This window comes from Microplitis mediator, chromosome 5, assembly GCF_029852145.1.
Source record: "Microplitis mediator isolate UGA2020A chromosome 5, iyMicMedi2.1, whole genome shotgun sequence".
In the NCBI taxonomy this organism is placed as follows: domain Eukaryota; kingdom Metazoa; phylum Arthropoda; class Insecta; order Hymenoptera; family Braconidae; genus Microplitis; species Microplitis mediator.
Window position 1 is genome coordinate 20,895,674 of NC_079973.1, and position 23,974 is coordinate 20,919,647.

At 29.7% G+C, this 23,974-nt stretch overlaps 2 protein-coding genes across 6 annotated transcripts in view; one reads left to right on the forward strand and one right to left on the reverse strand.

The window, feature by feature from the left end:
* Positions 1 to 23,974, reverse strand: part of LOC130667381 (tubulin monoglutamylase TTLL4) — a 138,357-nt gene that overhangs the window by 87,121 nt on the left and 27,262 nt on the right. For 3 of the 5 annotated variants that reach the window (XM_057468902.1, XM_057468906.1, XM_057468903.1), the window contains exon 2: positions 12,770 to 12,910. The gene's annotated coding sequence lies outside the window, so the exon portion shown is untranslated. Of the gene's footprint in view, positions 1 to 12,737; positions 12,911 to 23,974 lie in introns of all 5 variants that reach the window. The other 2 variants (XM_057468904.1, XM_057468905.1) reach the window with 2 other exon arrangements.
* Positions 14,904 to 16,109, forward strand: LOC130667385 (enhancer of split malpha protein-like). Its single transcript, XM_057468909.1, has one exon. The coding sequence runs from the start codon at positions 15,078 to 15,080 to the stop codon at positions 15,579 to 15,581; it is 504 nt and encodes a 167-aa protein (XP_057324892.1). The 5' UTR covers positions 14,904 to 15,077; the 3' UTR covers positions 15,582 to 16,109.

A 23,974-nucleotide genomic window follows, 5' to 3' on the forward strand; every position in this document is an offset into this window, starting at 1 on the left:
AATGTTTTCATAAGTGCATCATTTCAATGGGTAAATGAGTGTATATGCACTAATTCCAAGTGGTCAACTTTTAGCTGTGGCGAATAGTGAATATACACTGTGAATTAGTGATAATTCACTATTTCAGGTTTAGAGAGTGGATTTGACTTAGTTGACTTAAAAATTTTAAGTCAAATACAGTCAAATCCAAGTCGAATTTGATTTGAATTTGACTTGATTGACTTAAATTTTCAAGTTAAAAAAGTCATATTGAACTGTCTTAAAATAAATTGATGACATTCACTGCGAATTAGTGAATATGCACTACGAACCAGCTATAAGTATACTACTGGTTAAATTAGCGGAATATTTATAGCTGAAGAAGCAGTGACTACTCATTGATTCGCAGTGAATTTCACTAATTCATTTTTATATAGAAGTTAAAAAAAGTAAGTGTAGCCAAAATCAAGTTAACTAAATCAAATGCTAGTCAAAAAAATTATAGCCGTCAAAATCAAGTTAATTAATAAGTCAAAAAAATAAAAATCAAATTATTTTTTAACTCGGGTTTATAATGTTTATTTTTCAATAAAAATATGATGATTCAGTATAATTTACCTGAAGACTGAGATAATAAAAAAATTTTTGAATAATGGGTTTATAAGATTATTTTAAAAGTGAAATCTGAAAAAATCGTGATTTTCAATTCTTAATATTTCAAACTAAATTTAAAAATATGAAATAATAATGATGATGACGATGACGAGAAGAAAGGAAGAGTAAATAATGTTTAATGAAGGATAGCATGTTAAATGAACCAAAAAACTAAGCCTTGCGTCAACAAAAACGGAAATTGGTAGAAATTTTTGGTGACGTTTACCCACGCTGGGCATTGAGCGGAACACGAAACGAAAATTACATTTAAGATTAGTATTGTCAGTCTCTTGATGTGCGTTACACTATATTATATATACTTAACTCTAAATCTTTGAGTAAACTAAAAGCGTCTTTCCAGAGAGTGAAAATCATCGTACCGTGAAATGAGCCCGCGTTAAAACGCAGGACGTTGCTTTTTAAATAAGATAAAACTCATCATTGCATTTTTTTGATAAGCCACGAGGAACATTAGGTAACAAAAAAAAAAAAAAACCATATCATTAAGTAGGGGTATGAATAAAATGATTCTTTTTTTAGAAATTTAATGTAGCAAAAAAAAATAATTGTATCTATTGTTACGTTGTAATCATCCACATCGTATCGTTCTAGTCATTAAAATGAAATAAAAGAAACGATGAAAAGTACTATATTTTAAAATTTTTTTCTACGAACCATTTCGTAAGGACATAAGAATATAGTTTAAATTATTGTTCTTTTTTTTGTCTTATTCTTTTGTTATTTTGGAGTACATAATTGTAAAGGGCCCGCTAATTTTTAGAAAATACTAGAATCATTAGGTGTGACGATATATAAAATAAGATGGTAGGTGAATAGATGAGGATATGGTTTATGGTTTTTCTTGTTTTTTTTTTTCTCCGTTATTTTTTCATGACAGTCTCTCTTGGAAGGGTCTCGGGACGCTGATGGGGCACTTGTTACCGCGGTGGATGCACGTGTTCTAATGGATGTTGAGGGTTCCCCCTGAAGAAGATGAATCAAAGATAAAACGAAGAAGAAAAAATAAAAGAAACGAAAAGAATAAGTAAAAAACTAAACAAAATACGATCAATCTCAAGAGTCCGGATCGTGGTTTAGTCTTTGGTAGAGGTATCTATAGATATATACGATTTCTAGCGAAGAAAATTAGAGAATAGACAAGAAGGTGATGATGAGCTTGGACCTTTAGGGCCGTTGTAAAAAACTGAATGACGCAAAAATATTTTTTTTTCCTCTATAATTTTATTTTTTATTTCCCTTCCAAGTTACAGGTACTAAAAAAAATATTTTTTCAAGAAAAGATTTTCGATGGTCAATTTTGAATGTACGCATGTATAAGGAAATAATCGTAGCTCATTATAAAAAATGATTTCTTAATATTTTTCATTGTAAAATTAATTTTAAAATTTATACAGCGAGAAAGAAATAAATTTATTGGAAATAATTTACTACTCGATAACAGCATAGTTAATTATATAAAAAATATTTTTCCTAATCTTGATCTCAGGTAATAAATAAAATTTACGGGAAAATATTTAAAAAATATTTTTCTACATAAAAAATATTCATCTCTGTATTTATGTTTTAATTTTATTTATAATGAAGAAATATTGCTATCAATTAATTGAATATTTATTAAAATCTGATAACAATGTACCTGTAGTTGGAAGCATTTTTTTTTTTAATTAAAAAAATAATTTAGATGTACTATAGAAAAAAAAAAAAAACGAAATTTAAATCATTAAAATATAAGTATTATTGAAATAAGATAAAAGCACTAATTAATATAGATTTCGACAGCTTTATGACCCTAATCTCGACGTAATAAAAAGTAGGAAGACTATTTATACTTGAAACTCATCATCGGGTGCAGCCCTAAAAGTCCACGGCACTATCTGCCAAAGTAATCTGAAGAAAAAAAAATTCCTTCGTGCTTCCCCTCATTCTCTCATCCTACATCCGAGTAGAGAGTAGATCTTTACTTGGATCTCTGACCATTCGAGTAGTCCGGCCAAGACTCTGACTCACCCTTGCACGTGTTCAACTTCCAACGGTCTTGGTTCTTGTGAAGAAACCGGGGAACAGAATAGAAGATACTGGGGGGTCATTTTTTTTCTTTATCTCTCTTATACCCAATGTTGAGTGAAGATCTTGTGTCCTTCTTTTTAACTATTCGTCTATTCCATTCCATTCTATTCTCTTCATTTTACTTTTACTCTTATAGTATACCAACTAAACCGTACAGCATCACTATACTACACATAGTAGAATTTATTCCGTTGTCGAGTCTCGTCTACTCGTCGCTCTTTTTGGTTTACCGCTCCGCCCACAAGAGCCTTTGCTCAAAAAAAGAATCGTAAAGCAAGAAATAGCCATCAAGCTCATTTATATTTACCGTACCCACTATTTATATCTATAGACATATACATTATATCCGCAGTTTTTCATTTCATTTAAAAAAATTTCTAGAGTATTTCCTATTTAGCCTGTCGGTTCATATATTGCACCGTTTTAAAGTTATTGTCAAATATATATGCCTTCTTCCTTAACGGTATATATATGTATATATTTCCTTTGAGAGCAAAGTCCGTTGTATATTACTAGCAATATTCATTTATATAAATGTATAGAGCGCGGGAATATTGTTGGTGCAAAGTCGATTCTCCGAGTAAACGACACAAGTAGAAATTATTATTATATATATGTTGCTTTTGTAACCTCAAGATTCTGGGATGGCAAGGGAGGATAAAAATATAACTAACTAGCCAGCCTTTGGGCGTTCTGCGGGCTTGACACTGTCTCCATCCATCTGAGTTAAAAGTTAAATTACCTGACATTTATTTTTCTAAAATTTGTGAGGACAGTTGATGGCAAAAAATAAAAAACGCCCGCATTTTTTAAAAATACATTGACGTTTAAAAATTTCTAGTCATGATCACTAATGGATTTTTTATTAAGCAAATAAATTAAGGAATTTATTTTACTGTAAATCAAGTATTTAAAGAATTCAATAGGAATTATTTATTTTAAATAACTGCTAGTGGAATTTTTTAGATTGACAAGATACAGTTAAAAAAAATTGATTTGTGGCTAAAATCACTTGATCGCGAAATACAAATAAAAATTTTAGAAAAAAAATTTTTTTTTTACAAGACTGTCAATCAAGAGTAATAAAATTCGACCAGGAAGTGGATCAATGGTCATTGCACTCATTGAAAGGACTTAAAAAAAATTGATAGAAAAAAAAATAATAAATAAAAAAATTCTGTCGTAATAGTTCGGGTTTCTTATAAAAGCATCGAATCTCCCCACATTCCAATCTTTTGATAGCAACAAAAAATGGAATAACGTAAAAAAAAGTATATATAAAAAATGCGAAATGTACAAGCTCTTAAAAAGGTTCTTTCTTTTTATTTTGGTATTCTTTGGACGCTACATTGGGCCAATATATATTTATATATGGGGTCTTGTCTGGCACTGAGTGTTCTACAAGCAAAGCAAAGGAAAGGAAAGGAAAGGAATGGAATGGAAGACGAATAGACAGGATATAGCGATGACACGGTCCGACTAATCCCGCGATAGAAATCTTTAAGCTGCTACCGGTCAATGATACGCAGAGACCCGGACTTTGGTTCTTTTAGTTGGGGTAAGATATATACGTACGTGGGTGCCTCCCTTTTCCCTCTTCCTTTTGGTAACGAGCAAAGAAATGTATAATTTATAACGATAATCCTTTAAGAATAGAGTCGTGGCTTGGAACTGCTGGTTGATTCACGGTGTCGCGGGTTTCAATACGACCTACCCTTATATCTTGTACCATTTTTTTTTAACTCTATATAGTATATGGGTCTTGAACGAATGAATTTAAGTTCGATCCAATGGGTCGACGTGTTTCTCGTTATATTTCTTGGTTTATGTTTATTTAGGTGCACATTTATAAGAAAAAAACGTCCGAGGGAAGAATATCTACGCTTGGTCTTCATAAGATCTTTGTATGCATCATATTGCAGTCAAAGGTGTATAACATATAGTACATGGATTAAGACTCTAGCTTTAGCTTTGCGTGTTTATTTAGGCTCATAATAGAATTTCATATAATGAAAATGAATGAATATATATAAATGTATATATAAAGAAAAATTTCGACGGCAAACGTTATTGAGGAAGTCTCTTTAGATTTCTTTACTTCGGTAAACGGGATTCTTTACACGCAGCCATTTTTTAAAACACGGAACCAAATGCAAACTTTGCTTAGATCTTTAGATAGTTTGCTGAGATATTTAAGATTCTGTTGTCAAGATTATTTGATATTAGGATAATCAGAAAATTTATCAATAAATATGTAGTTTATCGGCAGTAGATTTAGTTGAATGGCTTAGAGATATTTTTTTGTAAGGAAACTATTTTTACTTTGACGCGGATTTAGAGTTAATGGAGTTTGTTGCGGCTTGAGGTAATTTTCATTTGATCAAATGTTTGATGTGTTGTTGAGAAAATTTATCTTGACTCAGGATCCTCTCGAGTCATTTCTTTAAATTGAGTTGACATCAAATATTTTACTGTGTAATTTACACTCAAGTGATACAAAAAGTTTTATTTGAGTTTATATTTTATTAATTTTTTTTTTCTTCAAGAGTAAATTTACTATTTACAGAACTTTTAATATTTTATTCAAGAAAAATAATAAATAGGGCAGGAGGGGGCAAAGTGGGCTCCTCAAAATTTTCTATACGCCAATAAATTCGGACGGATAATAAGCTTATCGAAATTTCTTATATAATGAGGGCTAAAATAGACCACCAAAACTGTTCATTAAATATAATTTATTAAGAAAATTAAAGATAATAAAATAACATTTTAAAGTTATATCGCAGCAGACTATTAAAATGACTTTTATGTTATTAAAATATAATTGTTTTATACACGCTGAAAAAAAATGCTAACTATCACCATCTTATAATAGGGAATGATTATCATCTGTATGTGATAATCATTGTCAGGCTTTTATGTTAACTATTACTATCGGAGATGGTAAGCATTCTTATTCAGATGGTAACTATTCTTATCCGTGATGATAATCATTACTATCTTAGAAGGCAAAATTTAAAAATTTTTCAGACATAAGAAATACTACTATTGAGATGGTAACTACTACTATCGGCAATAGTAATTATTACTATATGAGAAACAAATAGTTAACATAAAAACATGATAATGATTATCACATACAGATGGTAAATAATCCTGAAGTTAGCAGACAATTCAAAATTTTTTGATTTTTTTTTGAACAATTAAATTTGAAGAAAAAAAAAACTAAAAATATGCACATGTAGAAAATTTAAGAAATTACAGGTGCAATTTTTTCAAATAATTTTTTTCTTCTGGTTTATCGTCTAAAAAAAAATCAAAAAATTATTAGACGTCTGCTAACTTCAGTATCATGATGGTAATCATTCTCTATTACAAGATGGTGATAGTTAGAATTTTTTTTTCAGCGTGTAGTTATTTGCAAATATCGCACGTGTAAAGAATAAAAAATATCAAATCCGAAATTTTTTGGAGGGCCCACTTTACCCCTAATTTTCGATTTTTCAATTTTAATGGACGCAGCATAATGAAGTGAAAATAAGTATCAAGGGTTTAAAAAGAAGTAAACGCGTAAAAAAAATTAATGATGTAATTATTTTCCTTAAGAGGCCCACTCTGCCCCCCTTTCTCCTCTTTTTTTTTTATTCTGGTGTGAATGAAAAAATTAATATTTTTAAGTTACGAAAAAAAAAAAGTTCTGGAGAAAACTACAGCAGCTTCAAAAATTGATGAATCCAAATATCGAATCAAGTAAAGTATGATAAAATTATCGAAAAAAAAGTGTCGATTATCGCGAAAATATCCTAGTAAAGATAAAATTAAATTTCAGTGCTGAACAGAATTTATTTTTCTAAATGTTTTTTCAAGATTTGTAGGTAATCTGTTTTGTCCTGAGTACATATTCCATTTTGCCCCTATTTCTCGTATTATTATAAATATATACATAAATAAATTCACGCAAAAGTGTTCCTAAATAAATCTAATTTCCATTTAAAAGTGAATTGTTTAATTTTTTTCCGGAAATGTTTTGACAGCCTTATCACCGATTCATCGTAATTTATTAAAATCCTTTTGTTGTTTGTTTGAAAAAAGCTTAGACTTTAGAAAAAATAATTATGAATAATTTATACAGTGTTTACTATTTTAGTAAAAAAAAATATAAAAATCCTACATTGTTATCAGCAGAAAAAAGAAAAATATTTTCAATTTTATCCCTCTATTTATTTTCACTGTTTGGATAATAAAACCTATATATTTTTAAACTGTATAAATTGTCAAGAATAGATATTCTCGCGAGACTTCCTGTCGTCGATGAATCCGGAATACGTGTTCTAGCATAAAAATAAGGTGTTACAAGGACGAACCGTTTCCTTGGCAATTGATTTCGACATCCGCCGTTTATTTTTTCCGCCCCCGCGGCATATATATACACTTTTATATAGATATAGTCAAATACATAAGTTTAAAAGAAAATAAAAAGTTGGCATTTGAACACAAAAACCCAAGTAGTTTGCATAATAGCATTGTCAAAGAATTGTATTGCACGTAACAAGCTCACGATACTGAAGCGCGACGACCTGGATATTATTATAAAGATTTTATATACCTGGTTTTGTTTGGTAAAAAGAACTCTGTGCAAGTTTCAACTTGTTTTCGTCGACTCTTTACTTTTCTTCTTACAAGAAACTCACGCAATCCGATGCACATAACACATAACATATAGATACCGACAGTGCTACCTAAATAAAAATCTTTTTCCTGCAGGTTCATGCTCGCATCCAGGTGCACTTTCGATCAGAATAACAATAAGTAAAAAAGGAATGATAACAGAGGACTTTTTCTTATTTTTTTTTGACATAATACCGTCGCAATAAAAAATAAAAAGTATAAGCGACCTGGGTTCTTAAATCGTGCCAACGAACCGAAAGAAACTTGTTCGAGCCTGCATCATCTACTATACACCTCTAGCACGTGCTTATTGTCCTTCAAAATATACTCCAATTATATTTAATCATTTTTTTTAAATTATATATCATTATTTGTTATTAAAGAAACAATATAAATAGTTCACTATTAGAAAATTCTTCTCATACCTTTAAAGTTTATGTTATTCAGCCGCATAACAGAAATTCGTAGAGATTTTTTTTTTTTTAAACAATAGTTTTTGAAAGAATTTTAATTAAAAATATTGGAAAAAAATAATTATCCAAAATTGAGAATTTTTATTAGAGGTACGAAAAAAAAAAAAAATAATGATGATGATGAAAAAAATAAGTGAAGACATGTGTATCTAGTACCAAAAATATTTACTAAACAGTTAACCACTAATAATAAGTATCCTGTCACTTTTCTTTAACTCTTTGGTCTGGTGACCCAAAATCCAACCCTTTACCTGCACAGTTACAAGTTTGAATTGTATTGACAAATGCATGGTGACTCTCTTTGGCCTGGACCGCCAAACGGGTTAGCGGAAACAGCCGAACAATGCTCTGAGGAAGGGTTACCGCGAAAAGGGATTCACCTGTGAAAGGGTTGAATTATCTGAACAAAAGAATGTAGTGGGACACAAACCGGTACACGACAGTCCAGCAAGTGCAGTATTTTTAAATTTAATTTTTTCTCTTCTTATTTATTTCAGTTGTAAAATAATAAAAAATTGCGGTTTTAGAATTTAATCAAAAATACGACATCTGGAATAAATGTTGCAATTGAAAAAGGATGTGACATGAAAAAATTCGTAATAAAGGAAAACGGCAGCTGTAAAAAAATTTTATTTTTTCAAAAAGAAATTATAGAACTTTTTTTTAAATAATTCGTCAAAGATGAAATTATTTCAACGATTTATGTTTTTTTTTTACCCGACGTTTATGTCGTTTGAAGAATTTTAGAGTGAAGGTATTGAATAAAATCCGCAGAGTGTGTCCGTTGAGGCAAGGTGGTTTCTTGAAAATACACAATAAATTATTTAAAAAAAAAAAAAAAAAACGTAACCCTTAGGTGAATCGAGTGTTCCAGAACATAAAACTAGACTCCTCTGATCCTTTCACTAGTGTGTCGATTGAATACAATCGCAGATCGAAAATGAATCGGATGAGTTGAGTAGAGTTGTAGAGAGTGGATGAAACAGGATGGCGTGGGTTTACTAGTGCGATGTGGGTAAAAAGCTTGAATATACCAGCACCTTAGATATATATTTCTTTTATTATTACATCCAATAGAATTTTTTCGTACGGTGAATTTCTTTATGATCATCAGTTGACCCTTTTTACCTGAATTTCACCGGTTCGTATCCACCCTACACCGTCATCGGTCCACCTTGATCAGGTCCAACAACAGTAACAACAACAATAATCAGGTACCACGGAGTAAAATATCTATTCACTCCACTCTCACTTATAATATATAACCCTCGTTCGAATACATAATAATATATTCTAGATATGCATCTACGAATAATTTCAATGGGAACAAAATAACAAAATTCCACCGGAGATGTTCGTCATTTTAAATAATAGTAACAATAATAACTACACTCCATCCCCCTTTCGATGAACCGTCGAGCTCAAAGGATAAAGAAAAAAGGGTCCAGTCAGTTTCGTCGACCCTTTTTAGATTTCAACAATAAATATATATCCGTATTCAAGATCTCGCTGGACCAGTTGACAATGGAATTAAAGATGGACAAGCGTAAAAAAAATAACTGATTTATGAAAAATATAAATGGAAAAAAAATTTCTTTTGTAAGTAAAAAAAATATGTAAAAGTATTTAAATAAATTCAGTCAAAAAAATATATATGATGTTTTAAAAAATATTTAGTTTTTTGATAAATCGAAGAAACAGAAATAGAAAAAAATTAGTAAGTAAAAAATTAAATTAGCGACACGATAAAATGTGTAAAGTGAGGTGTTTAAAAGTTATTTGCACCTCAAGCGCAAAGAATCTCACCAACGGGAAATTTTCATATCACAAGATATAAGCCGAAGGCTCTCAAGAACTTAAGTAACTTGAGAACATCACCCTAACTAACAACCCAAAATTCCTGTTGAGAAGGCGCGACGTTAAAAAATATTTAATAAGTCGTGAAATGAAAAAAAAATAAAAATAAAAATGGCGTGTACTGGGCAAGAGTGAGTCGCCCCTTCGATAAATTTACCTTCTGGGTTGAAAGGGAGAAGAGAATATATATAATATATAAGGCAAGGGGACTATCAGCTCTCGAGTAGACGAATATAAAACCCAGCAGCAGAAGAAGACAAGTCCCGCTTAAAAGAAAAGATGAAATTCCAATTACAAAAGATTGTTATCCCGACGAAAACCGGTGCTTACATGCCGTGAGCGATTACAGAGATCGTAAAGTGAGAAATGAATATACAGTAGTCGTCGGTCATACAAGACTATTTTAGTGTCGTCTTGGTCAAAGCATTTAAAGATTAAAACTTTTTAAATTCTGGTTCTGAAAATCCAGAGAATAATAAAAATATAAATAAACATAAATAATATATTATGGGATCTTTTAAAGTTTTATCCCTTTTATAAATTACCGGCATTTCATCAAACTCATTTATCTTTTCTTTAAAACATCATTTAATACTTTTTCACTCTCGTCCAACAGCTTCTCACTCAGAGACCAAAAGATTATTCCCCCATTCACATCAACTAAAATCTTTTTCCCAACCGTCTGTATCTGGTGAAACACACAAACCGATAACAGAAAACCGGTAACATTTTTCAGATAAATAAAAAAAATATAATAATACATACCTCCGAATGCTGTTTACAACTTTTACGAGCCTAATAAATATTATTTCTATCCAAAAAACTTTTAAAATGAAATAATGAAAAAAAAAAGTCTTTAAATCACTTCGAAAAATAATAAAATGAAAAATACAATAATCTTTAACGAAAAAAAGACAAAATTATTTTCCTAATCTCGACAGCCGATCAAAAGTCAAAAAAAAATTATTAGTATCTTTTTTTTTTAATTGAAAGATGATATTTCACTTTTTATCCCCCTATTAATCCATAACAAAAAAAAACCTACTACAACAACCACTACTACTCTCGGCTATATAAGTCTTCTATAACCCACATATCTAATCTAATCTCGTATGATTGAAACGATTAAAATTTTTTCTACCTTATACAGGAGAGAATACAGTCGCGTTGGTCTTAAAACCATCATCATCATCATCTTCGTCGTCATCATTATAAAGAGCGTAACCAAATCCCGAGTGGTTAAGACTCACGTACGTATCTCGATCATCTTTGGATCGGTATATACGCGATTACACACATGAGAGCTGGTGGCGTGAAAGGGAGAGACTCTTCTCTTCTCTTATTCAAATATATATATATATATATTTATAATAGAGTGGGATGTCGAAGACAAGAAGAGATAAAACGCGAAACGGAGATGGAACTTTAAAAATATATATAAGGGGCGGAGATGACAAGAGAGTAGTTGTTTCGCGTAAAAAAAGAGTTACATACATATATAAATGAGTTACGTGTGTGGTGAACAAGTGAGTTAAATAATTCGAGTCCTTATTCACCCTGCAGTATGTATAGAAGGAATATAATGTGTATATGTATTTATGTATGTATATATGAAAATAAATAAGATAGAAAAAGAAGGAGAGTTACAGGTTGCACCTGCCGCTGACGTCAGATATTTTTTTGTTTGGACCTGCGCTTCATTGCAGCCCCGGGGGTCACCACTACTGTTTCAACTCGGTCTTCCCTCCCTTCTTTCATTCTATTCCGCGGCACAACTCTCCTGGTTTTTATTTTATTTATCTTATTTTTCTCTTAATACATTAACTCTCTTTAATTTTTTTACCCTGATTATCCACACCCATTTATTTTATTTTTCCACTGACTTCTTTACCCCAAGAATTCTTACCCATTTTATGTATGTCCATGTACGACGCACTTATACTTAGGTTCCGTCAGGACCGCGTATTATTTATATGCTAATGAAAGCAGCAGAAGAAGGAACAAGGACTAAAAAAAAATAACGACGCCTCTGGCGAAACTTGAGCAGAAAATAAAAAAATATTTTTTAAAATTATAGAAAGGTAACAACGTGGGCTGTAAATAACGTAATCGCGTCGTGATTCCCTTAGGGAACAACAACAATTTAATCGGTTAAAAAATTTACAAATTAGCGAGAAAGGTTTTCTTTACTACTCTGCGGTTTGCAGGTGACTCTTTACTTTCTAAAAAAAAATTTTTTGTTATCGTATTATGTTATATGCTCACTTTAGATTTTGAGATCACGCGATTTTTATTATCTTACTGTTATATTGTTTGAAATTGTTCCTAAATGATCTAAGACATGATTTTCGCATTTTTATATACAATATAATAAATATCAGCACCTGCCCTTTTTTTTTTAAACGAAAACATATTTTATTGTTATTCATATTTTAACAAATTATCCATTTATCTGACAATAATCCCAATACTTTGTATGGACTCATTATATAGCGTGATAATAAAATGTGGTTGCATATTTAACAATATAGTTAAACTTAATTTATCAAGAAGCCGAAATATAACGATAATATTTTTTGATCGGTCGTTTAGTTGACGATGTCTCGAGTCTTTTCGGAGTAAATTGCAATTCCGAGGAGATAAATAAAGTTAGGTAAACCGGTTGTAATATTCTATTGGGTGCTGTGACATGTGTAACAAGATGCTATAGAGGAACCCGATGTAATAATTTTTTTTTTATATACATTTATTTCCAAAGGGCAAAAAGGGTTGCTGATTGAAAACCGGTTATGGATTAGAAGAGCTCTGCTCAAAGAGATGAGCCAGCGGGAATCTATATATAAGTGGTTGAATTTAATTGGCAAATGTGGTTACGTTGAAAGGAAACAATGAGACAATGCCGTACGGTGGTAGTATGAGCTCATCATTCATCCAACGACATCATACACGTACACACTCATATATATACATGCACATTCATTTGAAAATACATAGTAGTCTTTTTAAAAAAAAACATACATATATGGTATGGATATAAACATTCGACTCACGTTTCTTGTACCTTTGGACGGATGAGGTTGATACTCTGATGGACAGGCTCGTGTACTGCCAAGCTTAAAGATCTTCAAGGGTGGCAGCAACCAAAGTACCTGGAACTGACCAAGGCCGGACACTTGCACGCCTCTTGGTATCTGTAATAAAGAATGAAAAATTCAGTTAAACTCAAATGTCTCGATCGCTTGCAATGTCACGTACCGATCGTTTTATTTATTATATTTTTGTATATATATATATATATAAGGGTAGAAGGTTAAATTTATTCAAGTGTCCAGTACACGAACAGGTCCCACGGATATTGCAAACGTAGAGACTCATAAACTCCACCTGCATTTAGTTTAGGCGAGTAAGGATTTAAGTGAAAACAAATAGTCAAACCGTGTAGCAAAATGGCTTCTCAGGTACCTGAGACATTCTTTTAGTTTTATTTTAGTTTTAAGCTGTACTTGTACACTTGTGCACTTGTACACTTGTACACTTGTGGGGTGTAAGAACTAAAGAGAGAGAGAAAGAAAGAGATAGAAGAAGGCTACAAGGCTACATGATGTACCTGACATCAACCTGACTAAGTAGAAATACGTATCCCTGCCCATTTTTACTACTATACTAGGATTGCTAGAAATGCTAGCAGTGTATAGTATATAGGCACATAGCCTAAGGTTTTACGATGCGAAGGGGAACTCGAACCAACGGGATTGGAAGGGAAACAACGAAACCGGAAAAAAGACCCCCGTGGCAGGTTGTACACCCATAATTTAAAAATCCTCAGGTGCACACTTTGTAAATAGATTTTAAATTCAGTGCTAATGCTAAATGAACTTGAAAATAGATTTGGAAGCTTAAGTTGTAAAATGGTAATTTTAAATTTGAATTTTGGAAAAATGGACAAAAGTCAATAGAGAAAAGCAAACTTGGGTTTTTGGTTGTAAAATTATAATTTTGTAAGTCCGTAAGAAATATATTTTAGTTTTTTTAGTTAGAAGAAAAATTAGTTAATTATTATTTTTATAAAAAATATTTTTTATGCTGTACAAGAGTTCTCATTAAGAGTTTAAGAAAAATATGTTAGAGAAAATAAAACAGTAGTAATAGGTCGAAAATGTATGTTTGAAATAACTAGCACGTGTGTTTGTCTAGAGTCTCGAGGGCATTTTTCACCCCCCATGTGTTTATAAGTGTGCAAGTTGAATTCCAAAGATTAGTTTCGAGTGTTTTTGGCCCCACAGTGAGTTTTTAGTTTTAGTTTTAAGAAGTAAAAAAAATTCGTTGAAAAAAACAAATGCTCTGATGACCTCGGGGGTAGGTAAGATTTTTTTACTCCTACCTCCCACAGAGAAAAACACTTTTGAAAAAACATTCAACTCAGGGGAAAAAAAAATAAACGTTTTCCATCAAACAAAACAATTTTTAAGAATGCTAGGATAAAATAATTATATATTAGCTGTAATTAAATTTTATTCATCAAGAAAAAATGAAGAATTTTTGTGAAAAATGATTAAGAATTGCATAAAGTTATTAAATAATTTATTTGATAAAAAAAAAAAAAAATAATGCTCCAGTTGAAAGTAAATCTTAAGAAATTTCTCTCTTCGAAATAAAACGTGTCGTAACAAGTTCGTGCACGTCTTGAAAGTAAAAAGAAGTATAAAAAAATAAAAAAGAACGTTCAACACAACCCCTAGTCCATTGGTAGCTTACTTAGTTCTATCCAATCTCTTAAAGAAGACCCAACTCGTCTATATATAAGGACATATAAGGAAATCTATATACACAAGGAACGATGTATAAGTAAACACGTAGACTGTAGACTATATACCAGCTATAACATTAAGGACCCCCTGATTGTGAATAAGAAAAGAGAGAGCGCGGGGGTGACCGAGGGGGCGACTCAGATTCTTCGTGGCTCTAGGGTTGGATGGGTTAGGTTAGGGTGTGTGTGGTGTTGTTGTATTGAGTGAAGGCGAGCAGCGGCAGATGGTCGGCGTGGACCTCGACGTGGGAAGCTCCGAATTCTCCGAGTTCCCACAGCCAGAGTGCACCTGCCTTCCCCTACTCTGCTCTACCCCCGACCAGCCAGTGGGTATATAAGCTCGGGGTTGCTTCACTCAACCATCATTCGCTCACTAGCGCACATTCTGAGTAAAAGCTACACAACAAGCCTACTACTCTCACAACCACATTTCGTTTACGTTTTCAACCAACGAAATAAATATATAACTAACTGTAGTCACGTGTTTCGCGGAGTGTTAATTGTCAAAGTTATCATTATCATTATCTTGCAACGTCACTGTTTAAGTAAAGATGGCCGCCACAGTAAACCACGTGTTCGAGTACGAGAACGAGTTGAACGACAATCTATACAACTTGAAGATGTCTGGAAACAATAAAAACAACAACAAAAACAAAAGCGCAAGCCGTAAGGTGAGAAAATTATTGAAACCTTTACTACGTTTGCTGAAGAAGAAGAGCTACAAATTCGCCAAGAGCAGCAGTCAGAAAGCAGAGCCACAATCTGAAATATTCACTGAAGAGGTTGACAATCAAAACAACAGCAACGAGGCATTGGAGCAGCGATTGCTAGCTGATTTGGCAAATGCCGAAGAAGGTGCAGCCATCACAGTGTGCCTCGATGGTCAAATGACAGTTGTGCCTGTGGTTCCTGGACAGTGCTACGTACCAGTTCACTTTGCACACACATGTGCTGGTGACTTTTACTGGACAACAATTTCACTGGGTGACAGTGATCTCTGCTACAAAGAACGTGCCTTCTCGCAGAACCAATTGCCTGAGATGCAAGTTGCTTGAACGGTATGTACCACAACTTATATGGCTATGAATGCTGCCATCAATATCTACCTCAACATTTACATCCATGGATGGACTTTGTGGATGGTTATATAAAACAACTTCAAAGGACGCTTCGAACGCTGAGACACAACCGGTTCACGGAGAACTAATTTCGAGATTTGGTCTTTATTCAGAGCAAGGCCAATGCAAGTGTCATTCACCAGCGGTCAACGACATAATCTGTCAACTACACCTGATATTAGTTATTAGTAATAAGATAATTTTTAAATACTGTGATCAATAGAGTTTAGATTTCTTTTTTTTTTTTTTCAATATAAATTTAATTTTAATTGCTCAATTTTTTTCGTGTTTTATTGTACACGATTTTCGATTTTATATTCAATTTATTTAATTATTGTATTTTGATAATAATAATAATAATTAATATTGTGATATCTGTACCTATATATTATAGATATTTAATTTAAACAAAGAAAAAAAATTATAATTATAAAACATTTATATTGTGATAATTGTAATTTCGATTAATTAATCGAAATATTCTGATCAATCGTCTTCCATTTTTTTTTAATAAAAAAAAAAAAATATTTATAAATACTTTGTATGATTTAAAAATCCTTCCATTTAATTTAATTAATTTTAATTATTTTCTTAAGAATATTTCAGCTTATATTAAGTTTATATTTAAGTTCAACGGTTCTTTAAAAAAAAAAAAAAATCGTTATTTTCATTTAACACAACCGACTTTCCGACAATACATTTGGAGCCGTTGGAGAACCGGTGGCATACCTGGGGGAGACTACGAAATTAAGCAATTGGGGTCGGTTGACTCTCTTTCACTCTGCAGTCACTAAATATTTCTTTAACGTTTTAACCAACACCTGAAGGAATTCCCGCCAAAAGTACTCGAGAATATTCCAGTAATTTCTTTATTCGATTGTTTACTTGCTTTTTTATTTTTTCGTCGACAAATAATTACGATGGCTGAGATTCAACACACAACGATGCTGGTAAATGCGTAATTTTTTTTTTTTTTTCAATAATGAAATCAACAGACAACTTGTTCGGATCACAGCTGAAAGATATAATGACGATAGATTGCAAGCTTTTCATTAAAATTTTTTTTTATGGCCGAGGGTGCTTGAAATTTTATCAATTTCAATTGATTAACAATAGAAATGAAGAGTTTGCAGTGTGCTGTGTAACATTGATAATAAAAATGGTTACAATGCAGACACGTGCTGTCCATATGCGACAAGTACATGTACATACGTGAGATGAACTGCAAAATACATGATAGGGTGCAGGGGATAAAAAAATATGCGAGTCTAGTTTATTCGCATGATTTTTCCATGTTGACTGTGTATCTATAATGAGGGATGTGGATCAAACTTCCCCACACCCATCTGTCGAAATAATAATAGCAATAACAAAAGATAGAACCAATTCACTGACCGTAGCCGCGAATAATAATAGAATTTAAACGGCCCACAGAGGGTTTTAAACTTCAGGGGTGATTTAACGATAGGGTTAATTTTGTCATTATATTTACTTTACACTTATAGGTCATGTAGGAACTAAGCTCTCAATTATCTGAATTAAAAAGATTTTATTTTTAAAAGCATTCAAAAATTGAAAAAAAAAATTTTTAAATACAATCTTAAAATTGATAATTCATAGTTTTAGTTTCACTAATTAAACTTGTATCGATTTTGACTCTTTTTTATCGAAAATAATTGATTATTAAAGTTCATTTAATCAGTTTTTGAATTTCAAGTGTTGAATTTTTTAAAATTATTCCAAAAAAATAACAATTATATTTTATAAAGTGGAAATTTTCTAAAGTTTTTAATGATACGGAAGCTAGACGACGTCTAATAATTTTTGAATTTTTTTAAAAACCATAAATTATAAAAAAATAAAATATTCAAGAAATTATGATCCCAAAGTTAGCAGACAATTAAAAATTTTTAGACTTTTTTTTTAGCAAATTAATTACAAAAAAAAAAAAATCTGAAAATAACTTGTAGAAAATTTTAAAAAATATAAGTGCAACTTTTTAAAGTATTTTTTTTTTTTTTAAATTTATCATTTCTAAAAAACTCCAAAAATTATTAGAAGTCGGCAAACTTCAGTATCATAAAAAATTGCACTTATTGCTTTTTTAATTTTCTAAATGCGCATATTTTTAGTTTTTTTTATTTTTTGTAATTGATTTGTTGAAAAAAAATCCGAAAATTGTTAATTGTCTGCTAACTTCAGGATCATAATTTTTAGTCAGCCCCCATAATTTTTCATAAATTAATGAAAATAATTTCTTTGTTGATTGCTATTTTTTTTTTTTTAAATAAAAAAGATAGAGTTTGAATAATATTATTATTTATTTCAAACCATTCTTGTTATTATAGAGCTAGATTTCGCGCGGATTTCTAATACTTGTCTACTTGATTCAACTAGTTTTCCCTAGATGTCGTTCGTAGTAAATATTCATAGTAGAAATCTACAATTCAGAAATAATATTTCATCCCTTGTTACCAACCCCTACTATAATTTTAAATATTTTTTTTTCATACTCATTTCTGAAAGTAATTCGTATTAATAATTGATAATTGCAATTTCGTTTCTTTTATTAATGCGATATAAAAAAAAATAAAAATTATTAAATTACATAATAATTTATAAATTATTATCCTGAATTTATCTCAACAGGTAATTTATATTAAAATGTTCAATTAAATGAATGTAATACTTTTGTAAAAGATCAATAAAATTTTATGTAAATTAAATTGAAAGAAAAGAAAAATGATACGCATTTAATAAAATTGATCGAAAATTGATACTATATAAATAATAAGCGATATTTATATGAATAAATTTATGAAAATTATTGCCATGGACAGCTCAATTGACAAGAATAATTTACTTTCTTTAATGGGAAACTATATAAATCAATTAATTTAATTGATTTATTAAAAAGTTTTGTTGATTTTTTTATTAAAAATCGTTCTGGCTCATTTTTTTTTTATTTTACATATTAACGATAGTAATATTCATCGATTAATAACTTTTAATCGAAGACCGAGAAGATGTAATTATGCTGAAATCAATAAAATTTGAAAGTCCAACAAATTTCAATTATACACTCGAAAACCAACCGTGAAGTCGAAATTAACATACTTGCAAAATAACATCAAAACGCCATAAGCAATCTATAGATATTTGACACGCCATAAAATGTATTTTAAGTGACCAAAAAAAATTATAGTTTTGCTTATGACCTTAAACGTGGAACACATTTAATGTGTGTTAAATAATATACTTGTAATTCACTTGGTTATAGAGTATATGCAATCGATATATGGTCACCATAATTACAGCTATTATCGACGTTTGTAATACTTAACTTTGTAAAACTTTCTTTCATTTAATTGAAAATTTATTCGATCAACGCAGATGTAATGTTTTTATATGAAAATATAAACTTCAATTATATAAAAATATACTAATTCATTCAGTGAATTTAAAATAGTCAAACGGTATTATAAATATATACATCTACAAATATAAAATAAATATAATGACCATTAAACATACATAAAAATAAGATAACCCACTTTTGAATTTAGTATTAAGAATTCGATTATCGTTAATTTAACGCGACCTTAAAAAATTTTTTCAAATAATGAAATGCGCGGTGTCATTTGAAGTCGAATAAGATAGCAGAGTGACAAAAACGACAATTCAAGAGAATAATACTAATAATGGTAACATTTTTTAAATTTAGTATGAATAAAATATCATCCTGAATTTGGCATGATACTGAAGTTAGCTACGAGTGTGAATGTAGCAGACATCAGACAAATTTAAAATTATAAATAAATAGAGTAAATAATTTTAAAAATGCACTTATTAATTTTTCATTTTTTTAAATGCGCATTTTCCAAAATTTTATTTTATTATTTATTTACTCTATTTATGAATAATTTTAAATTGATCTGATGTCTGGTACATTAGTGTAGTTTTATTACTAAAATGACAAATTACACGGAGAAAAAAATTGGACCTATATTTTTTTGAATTTTCTACATGTGCATATTTTTATTTTTTTTTTATTGACTTATTAAAAAAAAAATCTGAAGATTGCTAATTGTTTGTTGACTTTAGGATCATAAATTGACAGACAATCAACAATTTTCAGATTTTTTTTTTCAACATTAATCACAAAAAAAAAATAAAAAATATGCACATTTAGAAAATTAAAAAAACTAACGGTGGAATTTTATGAAACATTCTTTTTTTATAATTTATCGCTTTGAAAAATGATCCAAAATTATTAGAAGTCGGCTAATTTCAGTATTATAATAAAATCTAATTTGATATTCACTGTCAAAATATTATTTTTTAAACTTTTTTTTAATTTATCTTTATCTAAGCAATTCGTTTAAAGCTTTAAAATATTACAAAAAAAAAAAAAAAAGTAAAGTACCCGACCGTAAATAATTCTCATTAAAAATATTGATCATATTACCCTGAATCCTTGTACATTTTTCGAGCCTCAATATAGATTTAAATATCAGATGGTATGAGGTAATACCTTTGAAAAGATTTCATCACCTTTTTAACCAGTTAAATTATTACAAAATTTTATGAAAATCCATTGATCGTAAAATGTTATTTAATACCCAACACAAAATTTTACTAGAAAGTAATTTCTTTTTAATTAAAAATTGGGATTTTTTCGGACTGTAGAAAAATCAATTTTAATTTACATAGCAAATTTTACAATAATCGGTCGTTTTTCAAACGATATTTAACTTTTATTAAAAGTACACGGAAAAAAAAATAGTTGTGGCTACTCTCTGGGATAGTACTGAGTACTTTCTGTAAAAAACAAATTTTAGACTGTATCCACTACTGTCTAGACTATATTCACTACTGTCCGGGATAGTACTCAGTACTATCTCAGAGAGTAGCCACTACTATTTTTATTTTTCCATGTAAGAGGAATATTCGAGTTATTTAACACAAATTTTCTATTACGAACGCACTAAAAATTACAAAAATAACTGAATACATTTGGAGTATTAAAACATTAATTACTCATTATAATAAGCGAAGAACATTAAGTATCAATAAAAATTATCAACAATTGATAAACAGGCTTTAGATTGTTTCCAAGGAAACCGTTACCAAATGTTAAAAATTAGTTTATTAAATATCAGTAAACACGTTTACGAAATATTAATAAATAGTTCATTAACTATTTACCAATGGTTTATCAAATATCGATAAATATCGCTATATATATATATATATATATATATATATATATATATATATATATATAAATATATATCGTCAATGTTTTTAGATATTTTTTATATAACGATTGTGATATCTAATAGCAGTCTGTTCTGTTAAAACGAAGGGGTTAAGTCGAATTCAAAAAAGAAAGAATGGAAATGAATATTTATAAAAAATATGACAATTATTATATAGTTCAAACGTAAAAATACTGAATTGTATATAAGAGTCAAAAACCAATCCATTTAAAAAATTAAAATTGATAAAAAAACTTTTCTTATGTCAAGATAAATTTTGAGCCATCTTATAAAGTCCTCGTCATCTTTTCATTAACATACATATATGTATACAACATCTTATTTCGCAAAAACTAAAGTAATTGCAAATAAAAGTCGAAACGAAAATCAATGTTCATCGTATGTTAAATGAAAAGTATTTATTAAAAAATTTAAATAATTATTAGCAAGTTAAAAAAGTTTCACTTTTCAGCAATGACGCCAATCGAGGTCAAATTAATTTTCATTTCAACTTATCTCGATGGAAATCGTATTGAAAACAAAAAAGTACATAATGAAGTTTTTAAGCCAAAAAGTTTAAGTCACAAAGTGGAAGTCGGGCATTTAAAAAACGCCATAAAATTTCAAAATAATGAGTGAACTAAAAAAAAGTACAAGTAACTCATGCTTGAGAAACAACTTTTTGAGAAGTAGAAGGATGAAGTGGTAAAAAAAAAATATTTATGAGGAATGAGTTGGCGTATAAAAGAGTCTCTTGGGCACCCACTTGTTATATATTTAGCATTTCTTGTCTTTCTTTTTTTTAATGGCTTCATATATGAATACATACGTACATGTACATCCATTCATATAAGTATATACATATAAATATAATGTATGTGTGGTTGGTTGTCGCGTCGCTCGTGCCATTTGCAATATCTACTGTCGCTACGGAACTCATTCCCACGGCCTCGATCCAATATGTGCTACACATATATGTATGTATACATACATATATATTTACATATATGTATATATATTTATATATATGTATATATATGTATATATATATATATATACATATATATATAGATATAGATATAGACTATAATCGGCGTGTGCTGAACGCGTGCTTTCTGACCACTGGTATACACGCATGTTGACTCTCCTTCTATGTCAAACTACACTTTAATCTATTAGGTTGGCTAGTGTACAAACTTGTCCATACACCGTATCCTACTGCTACGAAAAGTCATTTGTTAACATAAAAAAAACATATATACATATAAGCATGAGTGTATCATGTTCGTGATATACTTGGGTACATGTTTAGTTTTCTTAAACCAGATAAAATATCTTCTACGAATTTTAAAAAAAGACAACTCTGTTTTAAGACACTGTTAGAATTTATTTTCTCGCTTTGGTAATTTAAAAAAAATATATATATCATTTTTGAAGTAAATTAAATTATTTATAAAACACATAGTGAGTTTGAATATGAATTTTTAACGAAATACGAAATCTAGGAAATATTTAAACTTCTATATTTTATTAGTCAATATTTTACTTTTTATCACGACGTTTTTTATGATTTTGAATTTCAGTTACTGTCACATCAATCATATAAGATATTATTATTTCTCGTCTATTTTTTCTCGAAATTTTTTTTTATCTGTTTACATATGATGACGACAAGGAGAAAAAATTATAATTAGAGACAATTTAACTTAATAAAAAAAAGTATATATATATATATATATATATATATATATATATATATATATATATATATATATATATGTATATATCGTTTAAATTAGTAGCAATTTTTGCGATCCTGAAGTTAGTAGATAATTAAAAATTTTTGGATTTGTTTTTTGAACAATTAAATTTGAAGGAAAAAAAAACTAAAAATATGCACACGTAGAAAATTTAAAAGACTACAAGTGCAATTATTTTAAATATATTTTTTTCCATAATTTATCGTTTTTTAAAAAATCTAAAAATTACTAGACGTCGGCTAATTTCAGTATCATCAATTTTTTATGAATAAAGAAAATTAAATTTTATCTGTCTTTATTACAGTCATAAAAAAAATGTATTTTTTATTTTTGAAATTACTGATGGAAAATAAATTGGATGAAATTGACGAGTAATAAAAATAGTAATTTCCCGTGTGACGTTAGCTGTAATATAATTCCACGGAATGGAACACTTGCAAGTGAGTTTTTCAGAGAATGTAAAAGGAAAAGTAAGTCTAAAGTAGCTTCTAAGATGCTACAGTAAGACTATGATGATGGTGATCATGATGATGATGATGATAGTATCGAGCTCGCGCCTTGCTCGTGCCTATACTATCGCGCGTTCATAAAACACATTCAACAATCACGATCACGGCGGCCGTATTCGCGAGTCGAGATCGCGGCCGTTGCCGCGAATTGAAGCGTGCAGTCGCGTGGACGTGTGTTATGTCTCAACGATCAGATATTATTATATTATATGTAATGATTATAAGAACAATATAACTTATAAAATAATTCTACCACAACTAAAACTCAACTCATGTCGGAATTATTCATCGCATGCAGAAATAATTATTATAAATAAATTAAATTTTATGTAATATCGTATTATTTATCATAATACATATATAAAACAATAAATACGCTCCATGTCTAATTACACGTATGCGAAATTCGATATAATGACTTAATTATTTTTTGAATAGTACCGTGAATAGGACAAAAACAAATTTCAATAATACAATCATTCAAAAGTCATCCCAGTATCTTTTAATGAAAGAGTTAAAAACTTTTGTGGCAAAATGTCTCTTTTTTTTTTTATTTAACCCAAGCTCTTTATGAAAAATAACAATGTAAGTTTCTCGAGCGTGTGAATAATAAATATGAAAAAAGAAATATATATGTTTTTTTTTCTTTTTTTTTAAGTAATGAATATTCGAAGGATTTGAATAATATAATATAGGTATATAATATAATACAAAAGACTCAATTACATAAAGATAAAAAAGAACCCACAATTGTGTGAGACTTTCATACAAGAGTACAGCACTATACAGAGGACCTGACT

Coding starts and splice junctions, on each gene's coding strand:
- LOC130667385 (XM_057468909.1), top strand. CDS start 15,078: ATGGCCGCCACAGTAAACCACGTGTTCGAGTACGAGAACGAGTTGAAC.